General features: G+C 38.6%; 1 protein-coding gene across 2 annotated transcripts; it reads right to left on the reverse strand.

Annotated features, from left to right (window-relative positions):
• On the reverse strand, positions 1-25343 carry CSE1L (chromosome segregation 1 like). 2 transcript variants are annotated; one of them, XM_074887927.1, is made up of 25 exons: positions 25242-25343; positions 22250-22345; positions 21527-21669; positions 17953-18054; positions 17367-17512; positions 16955-17045; positions 16574-16681; positions 15555-15647; positions 14083-14250; positions 13857-13986; positions 13115-13180; positions 11000-11202; positions 9538-9622; positions 8718-8779; positions 7828-7964; positions 7562-7665; positions 6887-6984; positions 5857-6007; positions 5152-5360; positions 4299-4396; positions 4006-4091; positions 2838-2919; positions 2244-2390; positions 1208-1439; positions 1-532 (listed from the first exon to the last, which is right to left on the reverse strand). In XM_074887927.1, exons 2-25 carry the CDS (start codon positions 22332-22334, stop codon positions 443-445), a joined length of 2916 nt encoding a protein of 971 aa, XP_074744028.1. In that variant the 5' UTR covers positions 22335-22345; positions 25242-25343; the 3' UTR covers positions 1-442. The 2 variants fall into 2 exon arrangements, with proteins under 2 accessions (XP_074744028.1, XP_074744027.1); XM_074887926.1 differs by lacking the exon at positions 25242-25343 and adding an exon at positions 24320-25139.
• Between the last annotated feature and the right edge of the window lie 666 nt (positions 25344-26009).

A 26009-nucleotide genomic window follows, 5' to 3' on the forward strand; every position in this document is an offset into this window, starting at 1 on the left:
TTTTAAACAAGTACTTCTTATTTATTCACAATTTAGATAAAGTTTAAGGAAAGACAAAAGAAATACAAACGACAACATCAAAACGAAAAGGAATTTTAGTGACCGAAGTGAGTTTCTACAGCCAGTGCTCTCCATACATTTCAAAAATGTTATCCAAACACTGCAGATGCAGATTTCAAATAAATCCCATAACAAACCGCTATGACTATTCCCTTTGAAATTAAACTGGGAATGGAAGTTAGCCACCTTTTATCTATGAGTACACAAACCACCAAATTCTTTCAGTTTCTGGTTAAAGCCACATTTATCATTTACAAGATGGATTCTGAATACATTTTCATGTAGCATTTTTCATTTTGTCTGAGCTCTGCTATAAAAAAGTCAGTGTCAACCTTCTGTATAACAAAACCGCTTTTGATCTTGCTTGTGGAATATATGCAATTCAGAGCAGTGTCACACTTGCAGCTTGGAGGTATCCTTGGAGATACTGCAACGCTTCTGCATTCAGACTAGTACTCAGCATTGATGGAACCTTAAAACATACGACAGAGCAGAAGTGTCAATGTCTGTATACATTAAACTGCTGCTATACGCTGTTAATCACTGTGTCAACATACGGCACAAAGTCAAACGACATCCCGACAGCAGCAGTTTTTCATTGTGAAAGCAGTTGCTGGAATTACAATTCCTGATGCTGACAGTTTTATGTACTACTTATCTGAATCAAATATGAAAAAAGAGCAGAGAAAACCTTCAGTCATTAAAACAGATATTTGTATGCAGCAAACATAGATCTTTACTTACCAAAATCTTGAACGAAACAAAGATGCTACAGGTTAAAATAGTTAACTGTAAACTTAACTTTAATTCAACATGAGTCGCCTGAAATTTCCTGTGTATGTACAGCTGAGGTGGCGATAACTATTAGTTATATACAAACAAGGGGGTATTCATTTAAGAAATGGCCTATTTAAGCTTACTGCTAAATTAAGTAATGTGAAAATATGGCCTTTCTAAAGGTTACTAGGAAAAAAAACCTTACAAAAGCTCTATTCCATTAAAAAATAAAAGAGAGCAATACCTTGCATTCTGGTTATAACATACTACAGTTTGCTGATTATCAAACGCTGGTAGAAGAGACCCATTATCAAAAAAGGACTTCTCTGTAGAATTTAGCATTAGCATGCTATGTATCAAAGTCACCTACCCTGCCTGGGCATGCTGTAGACAGTTTGTGAAGAGACTGTGCCAGATGGATTCTAGGATTGTTCACCATTTGACCTACAGGATCGTGTTCTTTTTTCCCTGCAAAGGCTAGCTGAGAGAATGCAGTCTGATATCCTGGAGTATCTTCTATGTCAATGAAATGTTCTTCATCAGGGATAGTGTCATCCTCAGGCAGTTCAAAGAGGCCAATGAGGGCCTGCAGCAAAGGAGTCCTACATGTAAAGAGGGAAGGATAAAGTTGGAGTACTTAAAATACGGTAAGACAGGGTGTATTTCACAAAAATGTTCAAATTACTTGGAACCCTTTACAAATTCGCCCTTGCAGGTACTTGCTTAGCTACTGAAATTTTAAGTGCCTAATCTAAGTTGGACTCAAAGAATTGTGGATCTGTGCATTTTACAGGCATAATGTAGGTGCCCATATTAAAAGCATGAACAATGTATTTATTTTTTAATCAGGTCAAATTGTCATGAAACATACCTAAGAAAAGCAATTATTTTCTACACCTATTCTCTAAGTATATTAAAAAAAAAGTTCTAGTTCAGAGATCCAGTTATTGTCATTGAGTTCAGGCTACCTGACACCTAGACTGGCTTACAATCTTCCCAGATAGCTTTCCTCAAAATTCTACTGTCAAGCTAAGATCTTACAGTCTCTCTGACAGGTTTTAAGTAGACTAGCTCAGGTCTCCTGACTAGTACAACAGTTATAAGTCAAAACTGGTACTGAAAGCTAAAAGAAAGCAGTGTATTTTCTTAAATGCAGTCCTAGCTAGCTCCATCAGTGCTATTTCCATCACAAAAATCTCAAACCAGTTCTGGCATCTGCTTTGAAAATACAGTTTTATTTGTTGAGAAAAGGAAGTGGTATGAAAAGCCTGAAACTCAGCCTCATAATAATAGCAGGCATGAAGAAATCACAATGACATTTATTTGAAGAATGTATTTTGATGACAGCTCATTTTCAGAAAATCAAATAGCCTCACTAACAGAACTTGAAGAAGTGCTCTACATACCACAGCTTGGTGTACTCAGTGTCCATCATAGGAGGACATTCTGTTAATATTTTTGTAATACCAACAGCACAGATTTTCTTTTCAACTTGTCCAGACACTTTCTGGATTTCAGGAATTATAATTTTCTCCAAAACCATTCCAAACATCCTATTATGACATTAAAAGAAAAAGTATTAGAAAGCCTTATCAGCCTTACAGTGACAAAAGGAAACAGAAAAAATATGAATCACTAGGAAAAAGAGAAAACCAGATAATTTGTGAAGATGCTGCCCTGTCACAGTGGATGCCTGGTAGAAATTTAAGCATACAAACTTTTCAAAACTGAAAAAGCATAAAAACATTACTCTTCCCCTCTTTCCTTTTTATGATCTGCTTAGATTAGTACCTTGAACTATCAATGAGGAACTGTGGGCAGCAAATCAGAACAAGAAAAATGGCTAGTCAAATAAATCAACCACATTAAAAGAAACATTTGGCTAGTCAAATTAGTGACAAAAGCAGTTTCCAGTTTTAGCTAGAGGAGACAACTATTTCCTACTTTAAAAGACAAAAATTACACAGCAGTCTTAAATAAATAAATAAAATCATACTAACTTTGGCTGTATGCTGTCAAATATTTCCTGCAGAGCTAATGCCCCATATTTTATGCAGTACAAGTTAATGAAGACTAGGAAACCTGTAACCAGAAAAAGGTCAAATTAAAACTCATTAGAATGTATTTTGCTGCTGACTCTAAAGCTATTCTTTTGTTTTTTCAAGGGGATAAAAATGGCAATCTTTATAAATGTTCAGTTTTAGTGAAGTACATTGACTTGCTACCCTGAAGTTTGCCTAAAAACTGCTGATGTTTTCACATACTGCACCACACTAAAACATGGTGGTAAGACAACCAAGACAAGATTCAGTCCTTTTTCCCCTTATAGCAGTTACAGAGCATTAGAAAAGCCATTTGCAAATTTTTCAGATCACAGACCAAAAGAACTCTTCAATGCTTTTAACTGAAAACTTCACGCAATGCAGTTTTTCAGATCGGTTGTGAATCCCTTTGCATGGCCTTTGTACCAGAGCACAGACGGACTGCATTAAAAGCACCACTTAGATTTTGTTTGTGAAAAACCACTATAAGCAATCCTATCATTCTTGCTCCTATCAGATAGCATTAACCAGATTTGACAGGATTAAGTAATAGGCATTGCATAATTTGTATAGTGTTACTATCATTAAAATAATTTAATCAGTATCACAATAATCTTCCTGTTACAGCAGGAATAACAAGAATATGTATTTCAATAATGTCACAGCTTTGCTAGTTTAATGTTATCAATAACTTAAGTCATATTAAGGCAGAATGACACAAATGCATGGAATATTTAACAGTAATAACACACAACTATATGGAACAAAAGGAAGTGTGGTCAGTATTACTGTGTTGTACGAGAGAGAAAGTTTGCTGCTATTAGCTGAAGATTAAATGAAGACACTTTCAGATAATTAACGATATCCCACAGGGTAAGAAAGTAAGAGGAATACACAAGTCTCTTCCCTTACTTTAGTTCCATTCCTTCAGTTTTCATGAAATAAGTGTCACCTGCTGTGGCAACTGCCCTATATGCCACCCTTGATTACCCAAATAATTTGAAGCAAGTCACTGATGTCCCTTCATCCACATAATCACAGGAAATGATACTTATTCAGTACAGCTGCATGTTCTAAACTGTTGGCATCACCTGTGCTGAAGCTCTCCATATAGCAAGGAACTTACTTTTAATAAATTTTGTTGTTTTGGAATTTTGAAGTCTTTGGAATAGTAGAATGAAGATCTGTTTCCTGTACTGGTCAACTGATTCACTGGAAATTTAAAAGAATAGTTATTCAATTCATACTAGTATTTTAATAGTGTCACTTCACAGAAAACATGTATGAATTGTTCAAATCTGTTTTACTGACAAATGTGACATTTTTCAGTTGTTAAACATTAACTATGAAGTGTACAAACATAGCAAACATTAAAGTCTACAGAAATTAGTTTTGAATGTAATTTCAACTCATACTCACGGAGGCATATGCTCTATAATACTGTTTAGAAGATAGAATCCTTGATGGTCATTAGCTTTAGAGGCAATCAACTTCTGGAACACACCTAACAATCCAGGCTGTAAGCAAAGCAAATATAAAACTCTGTATAACAGTTTGTCATATGTGACCTACCAAAAAGTTGGCCCTTACCATCTAAGGCATACACTAAGGTAAAAGCTGTCATAACTGAACCAGGATTCCTTTTCTGCAGTAAAGGACAAGGAAGACAGATTTCTGTCGGGATCAAGTGATGTTCCTTTGAGCATTAAGATTAACCTTGATGAAATGAACACCAAAGCCAATTTGAACATGCATGTCTGCGTCATCAATGGCATTGTCTAATCAAGTCTGACTATAGCAGATCATGCAGCAGAAATAACAGAAGTTAAGTATGCAGAATAAATCTCCCATTGAATTCACTAATCCTCAGATCTCCCAACATTTTGCCTCCTCCTCACTCACTCTTCTCAAGACTGTTCTGAACAGAACCTCTGAGAGTTTTCCTGATCCACAGTGTTCAACACGACACAAATGAGACAGGAAAATTGTGGAAACTTACCTGCTTGCAAAAACTAAGTGCAAGAATTTTACATTGTCATTGACAAAAGCATGACAGTCTAGTATTTATCTTATCCACATAACGGAAAAGCATCCAAAAAGTCTGCATTTGTAGTATTTTTTTGTCTTTCTACATAAGCACCATTAATTTGAAGTACAAGCACAAAATCTGCACAAACCCAGCTATTCGCTAAAGGAAAAAGTTCCTCATAATTTTTGATCTTAAACCAACATGTCTAGAGGCATACACTGTAACTAAATCAATCCAACTTACAATTTTGTCAGCAGCAGCACTTGCTATTGTATTGGCACCCCGCTCTAAATAAGCCTGCAGGAGTCGGACCAAAGGAGGAATGTTTCCTGTCCTTTCCCATAATACTGGCTGAAGTAGATGAGGAAACAATGCCATATAGGATGATGGGATTTCGTTTTTATGCATTTCTAGAAGTAGGGACATCACTTGAAACACATATGGAATAAACTCTGGAAAAGAAATTATGACATTTACAAATTCAGCAAATATGGTCACTGTCAATTCCTAGGAACCACATATCTACTGACTGAAACTACAATTTTATGATATTAACACAAAGATTCCAACAAATAAAACCTTGGAGAAATGTATCACTTCCCAAGTTTAATTATTCAAAACATTTAGTATACATACAATTTCTACTTCCATGTTTTGGAACATGGAAAATGAACTGCTAGAAACAAGGCAATATATTTAAGAATAATAAGAGACTTTGGAGTAGTGATTGTTAGATACTTAAAAAATACAGCTTGTTTTAAAAATAAGTTAATACATTTGATGTACCCATGGAAAAAGCCAGTCACTTCCTAAAAATGTTTATTAGGACTGTGAACATGCTGTGTTCTCACTTGAATTTCCTGTGTTACAGAAAAACTGCCATGAGGTAAATCACAGCAACCAACTATAGTAGAGAGAGCACACGAGCACTTACTGATTTTAATTTACCTTGCACATCATTCTGTAGTATCTCAGTGAACACCATAAACAAAGCCTCTTCAAAGCTTCCAACTGCATCAGGGTTTGCTTTGCATGTTATCCTTATCGACAAGCATATTGATTCAAACATGTAATGGTTAAAGTGAGGTTTGCTTGGATTCTAAAAACAAGTTATAAACAGGTGAATCAACCCAAACTTGCATCCAAGTCACATATTTAGCAAAATGTATTTTTTATTTCAACTAAAGTCTAAAGCAGCTATTGAGAATAAGCATAATTATGGCTTATTAATATGCTAATAAAATTAATTCCATAGATAAAGCAAACAAAAACCTTTGAAGCATAAAGAAGGGGTGGTTTTTATAAATATTTTAAAGACAACAAGTGTTTTTCAGAAGCTCTGCATAAACTAGCCAGCAGTTAAAGCATCACAAAACAAAAAAGGGAAGAAAATTATTTTTCAATCCTGTGTCTAGTCAATTCTTTATTGAACACTTTTTACACTCTGCAGCTAAATTTAAACTATACATAGTAGAAGTTTTCTGGATAGCTGATGAAGGTATTCTAAAGCATCCCCTAATGTTCAAGAATATTAGCCCAGCCTGAATGAAAAACTAAGAGACTTCTACCCACCAAAAGCAGGAGGGTAATTTATTTAATTTAATCCCACATTTCAGTGCCTAAATTTAATATTAGCCTCAGAAGCTTCATGGACAAAGAATAAAGAAGTTATGAGAAAAACAGATTATTGTAATGGTGGCCTCTGCTCAAGCAAACATATATAGTAGAACAAAGTAGTACTACAAAAAGATTTCATATGCTATTGCCAAGTTTCAGATGAGAGCAGGGGGGAATGATTTGAAAGTATGCCCTACAAGAAAGAAAGTACTTCACTGGAAGGCTTAACTTTTTCTAGTCAGAAAATGTTGAACAATTTACAGTATTCTAACAGAACACAAACAACAAGGTATACATAAATCTTTAGAAAGGCTGCTCTAAAAGGTAAAAAGTGAACATTTTGCTCAGTCTGTTTCTTTACCTTACTGACAGCCAGCAGTTTCTGTGTAAGCTGTGTGATGACAGAAGGGATGTATGGAATTATGGATTCCTGTAGCAGAGAAAAACTCCTCATGATGGCTGCAAATAAATTGGAAGTATTATCTTCTGGAGACAAACATACACTTCTGTCATCCATCATATGCCTAAATCCTTTACCTTTTACTATTAAATCAGATCCCAAGGAATTAGGCACAGTAAGAAAGAGCACCTGCTGCAAGAGCAGTCAGTCTATAATCATGACAAAGGATAAAGCAAAGCCTCATTATCCCGATTCTATAGATGGAGCACAGAAGATTAAGCAACTTTGCAAAGACCATAATTTATCTTGGACAAGTTTCAAATCTTAGCATACTATTAGCCGTAACCCACTCAGATGTCCTACTGACACTCCTCAGGAAGCTGTCCAGATTACAGAGACTACCATTTGAGAAATAATTTATCACAATACCATTATGTTTAATGTTTCTCTTTGGTACCATAAATTTAGTCAAAGATGGCTTAGGACAGCCTGGTAAATAACTGCAGGCTGCATATACCTCTAGCACGTTTGCATAAATTAGGTTTTTCAAATAGCATTTCAGTAGCCTGTAACTATAAGCCTTTACGTCAACTTAACAAAGTTACTCTTATATTGCAGAACTCATAAAGCATTTACCTTTCATAATGTATTCATTTTCAGATGAGCCAGGAAGTGTCAGCGCTTTAAAGAGGTTTGTTAATAGCACTTCTACAAATGGCGCCATTTCTGCAGCTGTAATGCTGTTAAGTAAAACACAGCTCTTTAATGATGAAAGATATTAATAAACTTCAAGCATTTTACAGTATTGTAATACTAAGAAATAAAAGATCCCCTACAGATATTTCTCATCCTTAATGGACAAACCTATATAGTAATGAATTTATTTCTGCTTGAAAACTTACAGGGTAGTATTATTTGTCCCTCTCATGGTAAACAGTCTTTCAAGAGCATGGGCTGCATAAGTATGGACGACAATACTTTCTGCTTGAAGATGGTTGATTAAGAGAGGAATAGATACCAACAGTTGTTCTTTAGATACCTACAAAAATATAGCAACAAATTATACATATGTTACATAAAATACAGATGGTTCAACACTAGAGCATAACCACTCTGAGCTCATCAGATACAAAGTGAAAGTCTGGCAGAGGAAGAAATTTTAGAAGGCTCCTCCAGTTGCTAGATCACACCTTGAAAACCAAGAGGTACCTATTTCTGTCATTGCCTGTATACTTCCCCTGAACATCAATGTTACATTTGATTGACAGTAAGTGCATATATTCCTAATGCACGTCTCTTTTTCCATTTGACTTTGTCTTAACAGGCAATTAAAAAAAAATAAAATCAAGCTTTTTTTAAAAAAAATCAGATATTTCATAAGAGATGAATAAAGGTAATCTAAAATTTCAAAATAATGTATTTTCTTACTGCATCTCACAAATCAGTAAAGGCAAAGGACAAAGTTGCTGTAATCTAACAACTACTGCAATGATACGAGCAATCAAGTATATTTGGACTAACATTCACTTGGAAAAGTCTGAGTGTGTCACAGAACTAAGCACACTAAGATGTTCAGTGCTCCCACAGCATATGGATAGCATACAGACTACATGTTAATTGGATATTTATAACAATATAATTTACTTTCAAAACTAAAAACTCAGCATGAAGTGTAATACATGACTATCAAGCACCTGTTGAGTTAACATATGGCCAAGATAAATTAGGCTTGGCAAGTATAAAGTAACAAACTACAATATGTTTTTACCATAAGACTAAAAGAAAAACTTACTTGGTTTCTAAAAATCATGATATATTTGATACCATCTGCTTTTAGCACAGGGAATTCATTCACTGCAATAGAAAAATATGCAAATTTTGTTGATATTTTTAATATAAATGTGATTACTGAACATATACTATATAGAGACGTGACATTAAGTCATGATTTTTCCCCTCAAAAATAATACACACAATATTCTACACTGCTTAGTTTCTGCATTTCTGTATGGCACTGTTAGACAGAATACCAGTTTTAGGCACAAATCACACCTCAGTACCATTAAGTGTACAGTCCAACTCTTTCACATGAAATTTCCCCTTCTGGCTCTGATTTTAACACCCTCCAATTATATATTCCAAGACAATGCACTACGTTCCAAATATAATAAGATAATTGCTGAAGCATAAAATAAATTACGTGGCTTAAATCTAGACATCCATCATCTCATCAATATGGGCTGATAGAGACTATGACTTAGCCTTCAGTATTTTAACTTCTCATGTTTTGTATAGTATAGAAGTTTGCCATAAGGTCTCAAATACAGAAATCAAATTACTTTGATTTGACAAGTTTAAGCATGTAGCTGATAGCAACCATGTGTGTACGTGTTCTGATCTTGCAGATAGCATGCGGTAATCCACCTTTGTTTAAAAAGTTCATTCATTGCAGGCCAAACACATTTGAACTACTTCCCACATGCCAGGTGTTAAGTCTTCTGTCTCAGAGATTATGCTGATATACGAGTGCTTGAGCCTTAAGAAACAATGGTCACTGTCAAGGTTGTAGATATATCACAAAAAATGCCGTATCAAAATTAACATCAACTTACCACTAGCAGACTTTAAGTCAGGTTGAATGTGATTCACAAAGAATTCCGTCAGATTAACAAGTTCATTGGCTTGTGTTATTCCATGCTGGAAAAACAAAAACCAAAGCAAGTCTGGCGTTAGATGTTAACATTCAGCTAGTTTTCTTACTCATTGTTATGTCCTCTTAACAAAAGGAATCTAAAGCGTGCATGTGTGTGATGAGATTGTTGAACCTACATCTTCAGCAGAGAGCCACCCAATTTCTTTTTCTTAATGTTTTTAGTGTCTCGGTTTCAGCTGTAGCACTACTGAGGTTCAAAGTTACCAGTTCCGAGTTGAGGAACAATAGCACATAATGCAGTAATAATCAAGCAAAATTTTAGATATAAAATATCAGCGTTTTACTAACTAGACACTTTTTTTGTGATAGGCCTTTTGAAAAGGAAAAGTTGAGGACTCAAACTACAATTCTGAATTAGAGCAGCAAAATAACAACTACCGTTTTCTCTTATGAAAAGTGCAACTAGTTTTTAAAACACGATTTTCAGATTAATTTATCAATTAAGTGTTCCAAGTGATGTTATTCCATATTTGCCACTAAAAGCACAGAAAGATGTACAACTTCACCATTTTCTAATTGCTAGAAGACTCTGGTTCACATTATGCATCACTTATTAGCAATTGCTGTGCAGCAGTATACCACTAGAGTTTCAGGAAAAGACTGAGAACCTTCAGCAAAATTACATAAAGATGCCATACAACATATTTTACTATGTTTGCTTCAAATCTGTCTTGTAAAGCCACTGAGACTTTAACTGTAATAACATTTAAAAGTGTATTAAGTGTATTAGTATATTAAGATCTGTTCCATAGGACATTCGATACAATGTAACCGTTTCTAACTACAGTTTAGCTCCGGTGTGGCTTTTCAATGTATCCAGCCTATTAGTTGCTTTCTCCCAGACAAGTGATGAGATCCATTCCCAGCCACCATTAGCATTCACGTGCCATTTCCAAATCATAAACACTCAAATAACAGGAAACATTGGGAAATAAAAGGACAAGAACTGTAAGAGTCATTTAAATTCCTTCTAGTCCGCTTAACACTTCTGATTTTCATCTGTAAAGCTAAACTTGAGCTTCCATAGTTTACAAACTCTGACTTAGTACCATTTAAAAGTTCAGAGCTTCTAGACCCAAGCTAATTTTCTTTCTTTGTATGGCTGCTTCACACATGCTAGTAAGACCTGCCAAATTGTCACATGTGATTGTTGACTTTGCCCAATCTATCTGAAGATCAGATACCACCAAATTACTAACTGTGACAGGCTTATGTAATGGACAACTTTTAATCTCATCAACATTAAACTACTACAAATACAGTCACTCCCATTCTGAAGCAGCGTAAAATGAACTGCAGTCCTCATGTACACTCTAATATTTGAATGCATATGGATTAAAATGAATAGAATGTACAAGTACCTTCTGTGTTTGAGCTTTGGATGCCAAAGATGTAACAAGGTAAATAGCTGCATCTTTGTGCTTCCAGTTAACAGATGGATTCTTTGCATATTCTTGCAGCATAGAATTAACATATCCAGAAAAAATCCCTGTCACAGGTCCTTCAAAAAATTTGCACAAGCCTCTGACTAGATCACAAGCTGCTCTGCGCCTGGTGTCAATATCTGCATGGGAATCAAAGATTCTTTGGGTATGAGAGAGTACACAGCTTTTCATATTAATAAACATAATAACAAAATAATGTACAGCTTCTCAAATTACAGCCACATCTTATGTTAATTACTGCAATCCTCCACACTGATGCATAAGAACACATTTAAGTCTTTTACTTACTGTCCTAATAGGGACTATTTGTACAACAAAGAGGAATGGGCACCTACCAATCCTGCATGCAGATTCACAGGTTTTATTGCCCTCTAGGAAAGATTCAGCAAGCATGCAGGGGGAGGCTTTTTACTATTTAGACAATTATGCACCCAAATCTATTGGTCTGGTTGGGATGGAGTTAATTTTCTTCATAGCAGGCCATATGGTGCTGTGTTTTGTTCTGGTGACTAAAACTGTTGATAACACCCCAGTGTTTTGGCTGTTGCTGAAGGGTGCTTGCACAGTGTCAAGGCTTTCTCTTTTTCCTGCTCTGCCTCCCAACAAGCAGGCTGAGGGTGGGCAAGAAGTCAGGAGGGGACACAACCCAGATAGGTGATCCAAACTGACCAAAGGGATATTCCATGCCATTTAATGTCATGTTCAGCAATAAAAACTGGGGGGAAAGGTTTTTTGGGGAGGTAGCCATTGCTCAGGGACCAGCTGGGCATCAGTCCACTTGTGGGAGGTGGTGAGTCACTGACTTTTTTCCCTCCCCCTTCTCTTTTCTTCCTCTTTCTTTCACTTAAACTGTCTTTATCTCCATCTATGAGTCTTCTCACATTTACTCTCCTACTCTCTCCTCCATGCCATTGCAGTGTGGGGGGGTGGAGCGAGCAACCTGCTGTGTGGTGCTTAGCTGCTGGCCCACCATACCAAATCAGTACATTTTTGTAAAAAAAAAAATATTAAAAATTTATATATTTTTGTATATTTGTGTATTTTATAAATATGTAAAAATTCCTTGTTTCAAGAAAGAAAAAAGCGCCAGCTGGTCTTTAATACAATATACTAACAGAAGGGACAGAAGTAAAATAAAGCAAGTCAATTTAAATGCAATAGAGGACATTTCTAAAGTAATTTCCATAGAACACAAATACTTCTTGTCTCAACTCTCTTGAAAGCAGAAGTAGCTAACAAATAAAAGCTTCACAAATACCTAAAACGCAGCCAAATCCTGGATAAGAATGATAAAACCTTTGCTTGAAAAAAAGTTCAAAAACATTTTCCTCCAATTTCGTCCTCCACTGCAAGCGTACAGTAATTTCTGAAATCTATTATGAAGTGTCATTAATCTGAAAGCGTCAGTCAGTAAACTGTTAGTGGCACAGAACAGCACATACAGAGTTTTCATACAGATCTAGATTTGGTTCATTTGTGCTCTGCCCTGGCTGAAGACCAGACAGCTACAATCAGAAAATCAAGTAGCTCTGTTAGCACAGCCCTGTGTTTTCAGGACGGTTACTGTATCGGTTTGAACACAGTGCCTGCGTACAAGGGCTGGCTGGCGTCCAGCTGGCTTGATCACAGATTTGTATGCAACACTAGTCAGAATTTCAGTTTAAACATGATAGACTACTAAATACAGGCACAGTCTTTCCATGTTATTTAAAACTCTACACATAGGAACTAAATACACAACTGTGGCTACTATTCAGCACTGACTTACAGGCTATATTTGCTGAAATGAGACTGAGCAGTGCAGGAGACATACCAATCCAATTAAGGAAAAAAACCCTGTAAGAACACTGTTCAAAACAAAAAGACACTGTGATGGGCATATCGTGACAGTAGACTTGATCAAAAACGGGATAAAATTTCTTGGTGGGAGGGAAACTTCCCAATTTCAAAAATAAGTTATAAAAGCTTCAGTAAATTGCTTCAGAGTTATATTTAAAGACCAAGTATTCTTAGTATAAATCTGTGGATTACCAGATCCTTCCAAATCCCTTCTTATATATTCTTCAGAATTGTCTTCAAATGCTTCTTCATCAGCCGCTGAAAATATACAATACATAGAAGTTTAAATACTGAGGTCTCCGGTCTTTGTGGTAAAAAGATCTGTTATCAACTTGCTATTTTTTCCAAGTAATGTTTTTCTATAATATTAATAGAAATTAATCATAAATATCCAGCCAGACTAGCCTGTTCAGCTTGCTCCTGCCCCACAAATTAGTCTTTCACACACATGAGCTGATGTATTCCTGATTTAAAAAAAAAAAAAAAAGAAAAAAGCCATATTCAACACTAAGTGTATTTACAGAGGCTTCTAGAGTCATAGCCTTAAGAGAGAGAAGCTTCTTATCACTGCAATACACTGCATTTTAGATACTAGGATCAATGTGAGCCCATCAAAACTTGGAGAACTAGACATTACAATTTAGTAGGCCTGATACCCATGCCTATTTAGGCTTCTTGAATTATTCTGATTCTCACTTTAAGCATGAAAAGTTATTGGTGGTACACCACCTTGACTTCCTACACTTTTCAATTTGAAATCCCAGTTAAGACAGAAAAATTAGAGATATTCATACAATTCTACACAGCCCATAGGACAGCAATCTATTGTAGAAACTTGGTTTTGAATCTAGTACCAAAGTACACAAGAGGTATATCATTATAATTACAGTTAGATTTTACTGTGCCTCTGAAAACTTAACTCTCAAAAAGTTACCTCTAAATTCCATATTGGGAACAATAACTTTTTCACAGATGCTTGTCAATGTATTCTGGTCCTCAAACAGATGCTTGTAATGTGGTCTCTCACAAACCGAGGCCAGAAACTGGATTGCATTACTAACCAGCTAGAACACCACAAACAGAACACATGCAGTTTTAGCATGACTGACCAATTTATAATTCATTATTAAACTTGACAAGATCAGTTTATAACAACTTACCAAGTCGTATTTCACTTCCTGGCCTGTTGTGACTAACAGATTCCAGATTGCCGTTACAAAACGTGGCAGGTAGGGCTGGAATTCTTCATCATATTTTTGAGCATATAAAGCAGCATTATCACAAATCTGTGATTTCAAGAGCTCCAGTAATCCAGCTTCCTCTTCATCCTCACATAAAACAAAACTAAGAACTTAAACATCCAAACTTCAACACTACTTAAATATCAACATATTTGAAGGAAATATTTACACTATTATTTTACTATGTTCTAAACAGGTAGAAAGAAATCCCTCTCACATCCCTACAATTACTGTATTTTGCTGATTTGTACTGGAACTGCACTGCGAGTTATAAATCACACCTACATTTCAAATGGAAGTACTATGCACTTCAAATAATTTAGACCTGATAAAGTTGAATATGAAATTAATTTATGAATGTAATAAGAAAGACAACACAAGGCACTGAAAAAATATGCTTAGAAGACTTAGAAGTGTATCTTGCTACTTTAAATTGGAATAGTTGTAAAAGTAGTTCCTTCCCCTTCTACCAGCACAGATGCTTGTGGAACCACAAAGCAAGTTTAACTGGGAAACTGAGCAGGAATTAAAGAAAAAGAACAAACCAAACACCATCCCAGTTCCATCTCCCCGCCTCCCCACAATCCCCACCTTCCAGTTTTAATGCACATCATTTATGACTTCCTGACTCAGTTCGGCACACTGCTGCATGAATGTCTGTGCTGGGCAATAGCCCACAGACAAAAGAGAAAAGAGCAGCAAAGCTTCTCTTCACAGCAGCGTTAACCTAAAGCAACTGTGAAACTATAGCACAGGATACACTTAACATGCCTCCCTATGTCTTGTAAAGAAATTTATACAGTTGCTTTGGCTCCATCATGTGGCAAACTATTGTACTGTATCTGGAAGACAGCATTTAAAATGGAGAAAGCATGCACAAAATTAATTTGAGCTTTGATGACTTGGTATCACCTTTCACCTGTGAAACTACTAATTCTTATAATTAGACAAAGACAGCAAATGCTAAACTAAAGTACTCAGGGGTGTCCTGCCTTCTATGTTCAACTGTTTCAAGTTCTTTAAGATACCCTGTTTTCTAAAACACAGTGCATGAACCAGCTGAAAGGTATAGAAAACCTGAGCATTGTGACTCTCTAATGATCTGTTACTTCAGCAGATGTCCTTGAAGGAATCTCCTCATTGATGAGTACCTGTAATTTGATTTCTGTGCACAGCTGGGTATACCTGTAACTGAGATACAACTTTGAGAACCAGACCTCAAATTTCTTAGACAACGGTGCAACTTCTCTTAAACCCCATTTCTTTATAGTCATTCTATTCCTTTGTTTACCCAACAAAGAAAACATTGCATTATTCAGACTTAGACTTAAGTTCTCAGTCAAACCTCTCCACTACACAGAGGCAAACCAGGAGGTTTATGCAGTACTTACATCAGTCTGCAGAAGTTTATTATCTAAAGTTAGAAGACTATGAAAATTTGTCATCCATGTTTCCATGTTATCTTCAAAAAACTCAGGAAGATCCTGTGAGGGAAATGCATAAATCTACATTTTCATTTCCGATTACACTGCTTAGATAACATACCTACATTGTAAGTATTATGTATCCACCTTATAACCTACTGAAGGACAACAAAGCACAGAAAACAATCTTCAAAACTAAACACTACCCCCTCCTCCTCCCAAACGAAAACCCTCCAGACAGAGGCTTTGGAATACAGTATTTCCAAATAAACTAGTTGCTTACACATTATACAGCCTACAGGTTTATAAAGAAAGAACCTTATTGCCTCTCACTCTCATAACAAGAAGGCACAAGACTCTCTTTTAACTCCCAGCTTGCTGTTTGACCAATACTGAAGAACAGCCCAAGCAATGAAGGCACAATCATCTCACTTCACAGACTTATGTTCCTGTTGAGGCACTAATTACATGTCACCTCAGCAAAGTAGCTTTTTACCATTTTTCATATAATGCATTTATTTAATTATGTTAGAAATTTAGATTTGATTTCAAAACAAAAAAACCCCCACCGCTACCAGAATTACTTGCTACTATACTGTTACAGAGCTACTAGTTTTAACTGACTTTCATCTACATGACTGAGTTCACGTCAGCACAGACATATTTATAAAGCAGCATGGTGAGTACAAACACAGGCATTTGACTTCTGTCTTTCACAGCTCATACTCGGAGAGCTACCCATGCAACGTTTCCTTGCTATGACACCAGCTTAGACTATCTTGAACTGTTGTTTAGATAGGGACAAGCTAACACGTTAATTAACCCTATCCTTACTGTGCCTTTACTCCAGCGTTGATGCAGACTGTCAACTTTTATTTTTGTGATAAAGCATGGCCTTAAAGGCTGCTTCAAATGGATCCTATAAATAAGAGCATAACAGCTTCATGAGATCGAAGCACAACTATTAGAAGAACAAGGAGACTCACCTGAAAATTTAAACTGTAGAACAGCTTCGCAATTAGAATGAGAGAAGAAAAGAGAACCTTCAAAGCACTAGCATCATTTGCATGTGTGCTGCAAAGTTCAATAGTTGCCTAGAAAAAGACATAAGATTCAGTCAAATTACACACATACCAACCACATTGACAAGAGGTATTGAAAAAGTGTTATGGAACATTTTTTTAAAACCAGAAAATATAGTTCCTTTTCCTCCCCTTATTGATCCTGTCAGGTCTCACTTCACTACTTTAATTTGAACCTCATTAACAGTTTCAAAGAACTGTTCTTAAGTTTTCATTTTACATTCAATTCACAACAAGCAATTTAGAATGTTAAACTTGTTTCCAAAATAATTCAACAAGAAATACCTTAAAGAGATTTGTCAAGGGCAAAGCAAAGGCATCAAGTACAAGTTTGATCTCTGTCCATAATTCATTTGACTTAAATTCATGGCGGTACCTGACAAGTGAGAGAAAAATGCATGAAAAATAAAATACAGTCTTCACATTTATTATCAAATTAACTTGCATGCAATTAATTTTTTGTGCTGAACCTCAAAACAAATACTGTCAAGTAAACAAGAACTAAACAACATAGTTCAAGACTATGCAAGGCGTACAATTTAATAACCACTTATTAAGTCTTATTAAAAAGTCAAGAAGTGTAAGTAGAAGCCACAACTGTAGACTTTCTAAATCTACAAAATTAAGTCTCATGGTAAAAATTTAGAGTTGAAAAGAAATTTTACAATCCATATACTAACTCGTTTATTTCCAATACCTTTTAAATAAAGAGTGAGCAGTGCGAAGGACCCCATTAATGACATGGAAATCTCCACTTTGAAAGCGATTCACCATTTCTGTCAGTAAGTCTGGCCATTTCTGAGGAAAGTCTTCCCGACCAATAATACTAATAGCATCACTTAACTGGAAAGGAAACATAACCATTGCATGATATAATAGCAGGCTCCTCATTACAAAAAATGCAGCAGTCGTGCCGGATGCTGCAAATATCTGAGAAATGCTTGTTATTCTTGTCAGATGTAAAAATCGTTGGGTTAAACATGTACTACTTTTCACCACAAATAAATACATCTCACTTTAAATTCAATGTGTACACACAGTCTCACTCTCTAGACTTACTATATTTAACTGCCTAATGCTAGAACTTTCTATAAGATTATACAGTAATTGCCTTTAAAAAAAAAATAAAATAAAGTAGGTAGAAGTAACAATATAGTCTGAGTTATCTGGATTAGGATGACCCCATTGGTAAGGGAACTGAGCTCTGTCAATAACCAGAGCCTCTAGACATGCTTAAAATGTTCCACAAGTCTCACGGACAGAAACAAGAATTGACATATTACCTGCTTTTGAATTTGTTCTGGGCTGCTAAGCATCAAGGGCACTATGTTGGCTTTAATGGCTATCCTATCTGATTCACATATTTTGTTTGGTTCATCCTCAACCTAAAATTAAAACAATAATTAAGTCACAGGCATATCAGTATACTTTAGGCAACAAGCGAATATCAGCATTTCAGAAACTAATTGCTTATACCGATTTATGTAACTATTACATTGTTAAAGAAACTAAGAAGAAGATCTGTTAAAAATATTGCCTACAATGAATCTGTAATACTAGTACCTGCAAAAAGCTGAAACTAATTTTTTCTCTTCTAACAGTGACTTCTCAAATCAGCAATTCAGCAGTAGTAAGTGTGGGTGTATATGCCAATAACATACGTAAGTTTAACCAATAGTCTCCTCTTCTACCACACCAGATCACACCTCTGTCCTCACTTCTGCCAACTTTAAAGATTTAGTTTGTGCAAGCTACCTCAAGCCATACTTTCTAGAAACTGTACATGAAGGTGCAAGTTACAGAATCAAAACCATAACATTAACTTTACAAGTAATCCAATCAGTTCAAAATATCAATCAGTTCAAAGTCCAGTCAGTAGTGCTGAGTGGTAGTAAATTAAAAAGTTTCTACTAAAGAAATAAAATAGTAAGAAGGCTCATCACCAACCAGTGACAGCAGTGACAGTCATATTATCTGTGACGAGAGCACTGGAGTTCAGAAACCTAGAAATTATCCAGCAATTAAGAGAGGTAAGCACTTCCAGAGAGTAATTCAACCACCTTTAGATGCCTTTGACTAGACGGCACTACCATCTTCCTTCTCATCTTTCACCATCTTCCCATAAACTTAAAAAACCCAAAAGTAGCAATTTCAAAATTTCAAGTTATGCTTAGCTGTAACACCGGTCACAAGTGGTGTTCCCCAAGGCTCAGTACTGGGGCCAGTTGTGTTTAGTATCTTTATCAATGATCTGGATGAGGGGATCGAGTGCACCCTCAGTACATTTGCAGATGACACCAAGTTGGGCAGGAGTGTTGATCTGCTTGAGGGTAGGGAGGCTCTGCAGAGGGATCTGGACAGGCTGGATTGATGGGCCGAGGCCAGCTGTATGAGGTTCAACAAGGCTGAGTGCTGGGTCCTGCACGTGGGTCACAACAACCCCCTGCAACGCTACAGGCCTGGGGAAGAGTGGCAGGAAAGTGGAAAAGGACCTGGGGGTGTTGGTTGACAGTCGGCTGAATATGAGCCAGCAGTGTGCCCAGGTGGCCAAGAAGGCCAACAGCATCCTGGCTTGTATCAGAAATAGTGTGACCAGCAGGACTAGGGCAGTGACTGTCCCCCTGTACTCGGCACTGGTGGGGCTGCACCTCGAATGCTGTGTTCAGTTTTGGGTCCCTCACTACAAGAAAGACATTGAGGTGCTGGAGTGTGGCCAATGAAGAGCAACAAAGCTGGGGAGGGGTCTAGAGCACAAGTCTTAGGAGGAACAGCTGAGGGAACTGGGGGTGTTTAGCCTGGAGAAAAGGAGGCTCAGGGGAGATCTTATTGCTCTCTACAACTACCTGAAAGGAGGTTGTAGCAAGGTGGGGGTCAGTCTCTTCTCCCATTTAACTAGTGATAGCACAAAAGGAAAGAGCCTCAGTTGTGCCAGGGCAGCTTTAGACTGGGTATTGGGAAAAACTTCTTCAGAGAAAGGGTTGTCAAGCACTGGAACAGGCTGCCCAGGGAAGCAGTTGAGTCACCATCCCTGGAGGTATTTAAGACGTGTAGATGTGGTGCTTAGGGACATGGTTTAGTGGTGGACTTGGCAGTGTTGGGTTAATGGTTGGCCTTGATCTTAAAGGTCCTTTCCAACCTAAATGATTCCATAAACAAGCAGTTATAAAAATAAGACACAGAGAACCTGCTTTTCCTCTTCTATCACATTGCACTGAATCAGAAGAATGTATAGAATCATTTTATGTACATTAAAACACAAAAAGATGATCTTTAAAATCTAAGCTTTACAAGTTTCTATGATGTGAAAGGCAACAATAGCTTTGCCAGGCAAGCTCCAAGTAGGGAGGCAGGATGGTGGAGAGATCAGCAAATCCTACTATGGTGTGGTTTTCAAAGAAATGAGATCTTTTTACAAGACATGAGAGGCAGCACATAAATGAGTATTCTGTACATACTTTAAATAAAAAACCAAACTCTTCCCTCACTCCAGAAGTGCACAGTACATCTGGCTCTCCAGGCTCTACCAAATCGAAGTCCTTGAATAGGCAAAAAAAAACCCCTTTTGCTTCCACTGAGCTTTGTATCAGCCAAGTTCAAGGCTGCCAAATTACACGACATGATCTAGGTAAGCTAGTCTTATGGCTGTATTTTATGTTCATACAGCTGCTCTTGAAATGAAAGCTTCAATTTTGGACAAAACAATGTGCTTGAAGCCACACAGCAATCATAACAGCCCTCTGGATGCACTTACTGCATAGCATCTCCACCTACTCCAAAACAAAATCTCATCCTGAATTACATCAGCAAGCCATAAAAAGGAAGCCACTTACAATTTCTTCTGTAACAGACATTATTTCTACTTACAATATACTACAGATAAAGATGCAATTTGGGAGAAGTGACTGAGAATACAGTATTACAGAAACAAAGTTCTAGAAATTCTATGTCAGACTGAATGCACTAATCTTATCAAACATAACCAGATCTAGAACTGCTATAGCTTCTTAATATTAGTATGAGGGGGAGGGGAGAAATCACATGCAAATTTGTAAATAGGTACAAGCTAAGATGTAATGATGAAATACTTAGCAGTTTCCCTGTAGTAAAGCAACATTATACATTTGATATTTTTCATATACACACAGTACTTTCAGTGAGACAAAGTATAAACAATATCAATTAAAACCTCTCCTTGCTGAACAACTTGAGCTCTCAAATGTAATACTTTCTACCATAAAATAAATTTCATGAATGCTGAAAGCTCTGAGTCAAAAATGTTTCTGACCTCTTCAAAACAAAGGATAAAATAGGATTAAAATGACAGTACTTCTATTTGATGTCTACAAATACTTTTAAGTGTTAAACTGGCAAGGCCACCAAAATAAACTTCCCCACACTATTCTACGCCCCAGAAGCATTTAGATGAAAGAGAAGCTAGTATCATCACTTTCAGCTGCAGTGCTGGCTTCAAATGTTTGTAAAACTATGACAATAGACACAGGCCAAATTGGCCAGCTCATGTGTATAGACATTTCATAATAATTTTAGTTTAAATAATATTACTGTTAGTTAAATGAGCTTTAAATATTGTGCTTCTACAAAATATGCACATAATAGAGAAAATTATTTATTCATCATTTTGTCACCCAGCTCTAGTTCTTTTTAATAGGATGGACTCCAACGGTGCAGGTTGTAGTCCCTCATCAGTAAACTACACCTTGTGTTTGTTCTCTGAATGATCTACTTTCTTTCACAGAGTACAGACATACACACATTTTTCAAGGTTACTGTAGAACATCTTATTGTACCTTAAAAGGATTACTAAATCTTAGCACAACTACTCACTAGGATACCTACAATTCTCCAGTTCCTTTTAATATAATTCTTGAATGTTACAGATGCACAAACTTTGATGACATTTTCCTGTGATTTCTCCAGCAGCGTTAAGAGTAACAGCGGATAATTCTGGCTTCCTTCGACTGATTCAAGAAACTTTTCCGCTGTAAGAGAACATACTAAGGTTAGCAAAAGCTGAACTGACTTTTTCCTAATGGGAGTCCTTTGATTCCTCAAGTGTCTATTTAAGCATAATCAACACATGAACACTTCCACAGAGTTTCACAAGAACAGAAACACAGAACAAGTCTGACAAAAGGTACTTTACTTATTACTTCTTTACTACTAAGCTCTTTGATGCTTCTGCTATTAACAAAAGCTCTCAATTCAGAGCAGGATGTGGAAATATTGCCTCCTCACCATTTTTAAAAACCATAACCTGCTAGAAGTAAATCCTGGTTTATTGTGAACAGCAGCACTGTTTTAAATAATAACAGTAAAAAAAAAAAAAAAAAATCAGGAATACTGGAAAATCGAATTACAAAAAGCAAACAAAATAAATTTATATTTATATCCATCCTTCATCAGTTTTTTTCAGGGTTTTTTGGGGTCTTCTGTTTTAAAAGGATACTGAGAACTTCTGCAAAGAGGTTATTGCATAAACATCCACTGAATTTTGCTATACACAGACAGAAGAGCCAAAAAGAAACTAAATTTTCTTGGTCACTCACGAGAATCACTTACCAGGACGTCTTATAGCGGGGTCAGGATCTAGTGTTTTCTTTAGATACTCAGTTAAAGTCTGTAAATTGGCATCACTCAGCTCCATTTTGGCAGAACCTAAAACCCGCAAGTAGTTTTGTTATAGATTTTCTGATCTGCATTTATAAACTACACATATATGTAAAACTACATTCCACAGAAGACACACATCAGCTCTTTTTGACTATACCTCATAAAGCATGGTCCTATCTTATATGTCTCATCCAAAAAAACAACAGCTAATGTGTACCAAGCACAAACCAGAAAACATTCAGTTTCTTCAGCTACATGGAACTGTTATTGTCTAGCTTACTGAAACCAAATTCCTAGAACAGGATCAGCAAATGATGAACCAGGTACAGCCAAAAAACGGTCTCTTGCCCTTTCAGGACAACAGGAGTTTGGTTTTGCTTTTGAGAACTACTATCAGCTCCAGAAACTTGTTCCTGGTTGAGAAACCTGAATAGTCCTGCCCTACATAATTGTAAATAGAACAATTCGAAGTGTATTGTAGAGTCAAGGCTTGTTTAAAATTAAATACTCATTATCAAAGAAAACTCGCATCAGAAAAATAATTTTTTATAAAGAGACAAAAGACTGTGCAAAACCAGAGGGTTTGTGTACCCTGTAAAATTAATTTAGATTAGGGTGGGAGTTAATTTAAACTGCAATGCTTATTACAGAATAACTCTTTGCAATAGTCCAAATTACTCCTCTCTAGTAATCCTCCCACACACGTTCTCATACTTTCCACAGTGATATATTAACTTCACAGCTTTAATTAGAATAATTAAAATTACAGTAACTAAAACAGCAGTAAGACATGCTTTAATGGACATGTTGTTACTCAGGATATCATCATCAATTCTGTCCATCTTTCTTACCACCAGCAGCACAGTTTACTCACTACAGAAGTAATGAGGAAGCAAAGATTTCCATTTTTTCTCTGGAGTTTTTAACTAGCAAGACTGAAATTTGTCTGTCCCACTTAGGTTTTGCTTTATGTTGATTATCAGTGCAATAAAAATAGTTTTTATTTAACCACGTTTGCAAAGGCAGTATGTTTTAATGATGCAATTTTTAGTTTATAGCATCTATATTATTAAAAGAGACAGCAACTGTATTATCTTGAATTAAATGATGTTAACGAGTAATTGAGATCCCAAAATATTTTGCAAAAAGTAAAATCCACCCAGAAAGTCCTGCCTCGTGTGTTTCACACCCCTCCCCTTTTGGGGGTTTACTTGTCTGTAGTCTTGTTCACCAATTCACATTGATCAACAAACCCCAATGAAGTACAGCATGAGCAAACAGCCCCAATAATAGCTGGCTCGTCTGTTCTACAAAACGGCCTCATGCATCACTACTTGTTGTTGAAACTAATACTTAAATCTTTCATAATTAAAAAAATGTAAATTATGTGCTCCAGGGAAGGCTGAGGTGCAAACCCGTGCAGAAATCATTTATGAAGACTAAACTTGACTCAAATAGGAAACCAAACTGAAAGAACATGACAATCATGAATGGCCTTTTACAAATACCTCACAAACATATGTAATGTAGGGGCCCACGTAAAAAACATACACCTCAAGCTGACTGTGAGTTTTCTTTGAAGGCCAAACGCTAAGATTTTAATCTACTATTCATTCCATCATACAAAAGGATACTTTCACCTGCTACCTACTTATTCTTATTTCCTTCTCTTCCTCTACCACTACCTACTTATTCTTATTTCCTTCTCTTCCTCTACCTATTCATTTTTGTGTGTTTTCCACTGCAAAAAACCTGGTGGTACTAGCTAGAGTGATATGATGCTTTTTGCTATGTTGTGACATATGCCTCCTGAAAAGGCCACAGAAAATGAAAATATTTCCAGACCACCTCTCCAGAACAAAACCCATAAAATGTGCTTAATGCATTCACTACTTCAGTCAAATTAATGACAGACCACTTAGGGGGGAAAAAACCCCCAAACCGGCTGTCCTACCAAGCCTTGCGCAGCAAAAAACTTCAGAGAAGCCTGTTACCGCATTCACTCACCACAGCACTTACCAAACACCATCTACGCGCCCAAGGATGTTTATGGTCCAAATTTTATGGAAAAGACTCTCTTTACACCATACTGAAGATCTTTACACCCACTTCCCACTTCACCAACCGCAGGGGTTGGGAGAGAAGCACCAGCTGGCCACGGGAGCAGGAGGGAGGCCCCATCACACCCCCGCGACCGCCCGCTCACGCCGCTTCCCCACAGACCAACCGGCGACGCGGGGCGGCCGCCCGGGGGCCCTTCAGCAGGGCGGGAGCGGAGCCCTCCAGGCCCGGCCACCGGCGGGGCTGCCCCCGCTCTTACGACCCCACGGGGGCGGCCCGGCCCAGCCCCCTCCCACCGCCTCAGCCCAGCGCACCCCGGCGCTTCCCCGGGCCCATCCTGCCGCCTGCCCGGCCTGAAGCCGCCGCGTGGTTTCTCCGAAGGACGGGGCCGCTCCGTCCCGCCCGCCGCCGCCAGACTGCGCCTCCCCCGCGGCGGCGCTCACGCTGCCTCATGCGGCGGCGGCCCGGCTCGGCTGCGGCCTCCGCAAGGCGGGCCCAGGTGCAGGCCGGCCTGCGCACCCCCGCCGGGCCGGGCCGGGGACAGGGCGGGCTGGCGGCCGCGGCGGGGGAGCCCCGAACGGCACCGACCGCCCTCACACTAACTTGCTCCCCTCCCCCTCCCCGCCACCTCCCGACTGGCAGCAGCGGAAGCCAATGAGGAGAGCACATTGCTTAAGCCCAGAGACCACGGGCCAATCGCGAGCTGCGGAAGGAGGGCCGAAGCACCCAGCATGGTGAGCTGCGCCTCTCCCTGCGCCGCGGGCCCAGCGCCCGAGCCCGGAGCGGAGCGGAGCGGCGGCCGGCTCGCGGGCCATGCGGGCCGCCGGGCTGTGGGGCCGCCCCACCGCCAGCATCACCGGGCGGCACGTCCCAGCCTCACCTGGCGACTCTCCCCGGCGGTAGCGGCAGCAGCAGCGGCCCCGAGAGCTCCGGCTGCGCTTCACATTCAAACTGCGGCGAGAGGGCGCGGCGGCGGCACCGTGACCGCATCACGCAGGGCGGGGACACCGTTGGGCCGCCGAGCCAATCAGCGGCCTCTCCCTCCCTGACGCGTTCCGCTCTGAGCCAATCCTCGCCGCGCTCACCGCGGGGGGCGGCCGACCAATGGCCAGGCGCTTCCCACAAGGCCCTGGGGCGCCTCTCGGAGCCGCTGGGCCGCCGCGGGAGCCCGGCCCCGCCCCGGGCCTGAGGGGGGCGGCTGCCCGCGGGGAGGCGAGCGGCGCTGGGGGAAGCGGCGAGCGGCAGCCGGGCCAAGCGGCGAGCGGCGCCGAGGGAAGCGGCGAGCGGCAGCCGGGCCGGGGGTACGAGGAGGCGGCGCGGCGCCCGGATGGGGCTGAGGGCGCGTGGGGGCCCCGGGAGGGCAGAAGCGGGCGGGGGGGCGGCAGCGGCGGTGGGCGAAGAGGAGGAGCCTTTATTCGTTTTTTTTTCTTTTTTTTTAAAAAAAAAAGGGGGGGGGGGACACGGCCTTCCCACGGAGGAAAAGAGCAGCGAGGAGGAAGGAAGGGAAGGGGTGGTGTGTTAAAAAAACCCAAACTACCAAACCCAGAAAACAAACACAACCCCTAAAAGTGAAAGCCCCAGCATTAGCATCTTTGATCTAGTCTCATGTTGAATAGACCCTTCCAGTAAACTACACGAAAACACAAGC

The sequence above is a fragment of the Strix uralensis genome, chromosome 18 (assembly GCF_047716275.1).
Source record: "Strix uralensis isolate ZFMK-TIS-50842 chromosome 18, bStrUra1, whole genome shotgun sequence".
NCBI classification, from domain to species: domain Eukaryota; kingdom Metazoa; phylum Chordata; class Aves; order Strigiformes; family Strigidae; genus Strix; species Strix uralensis.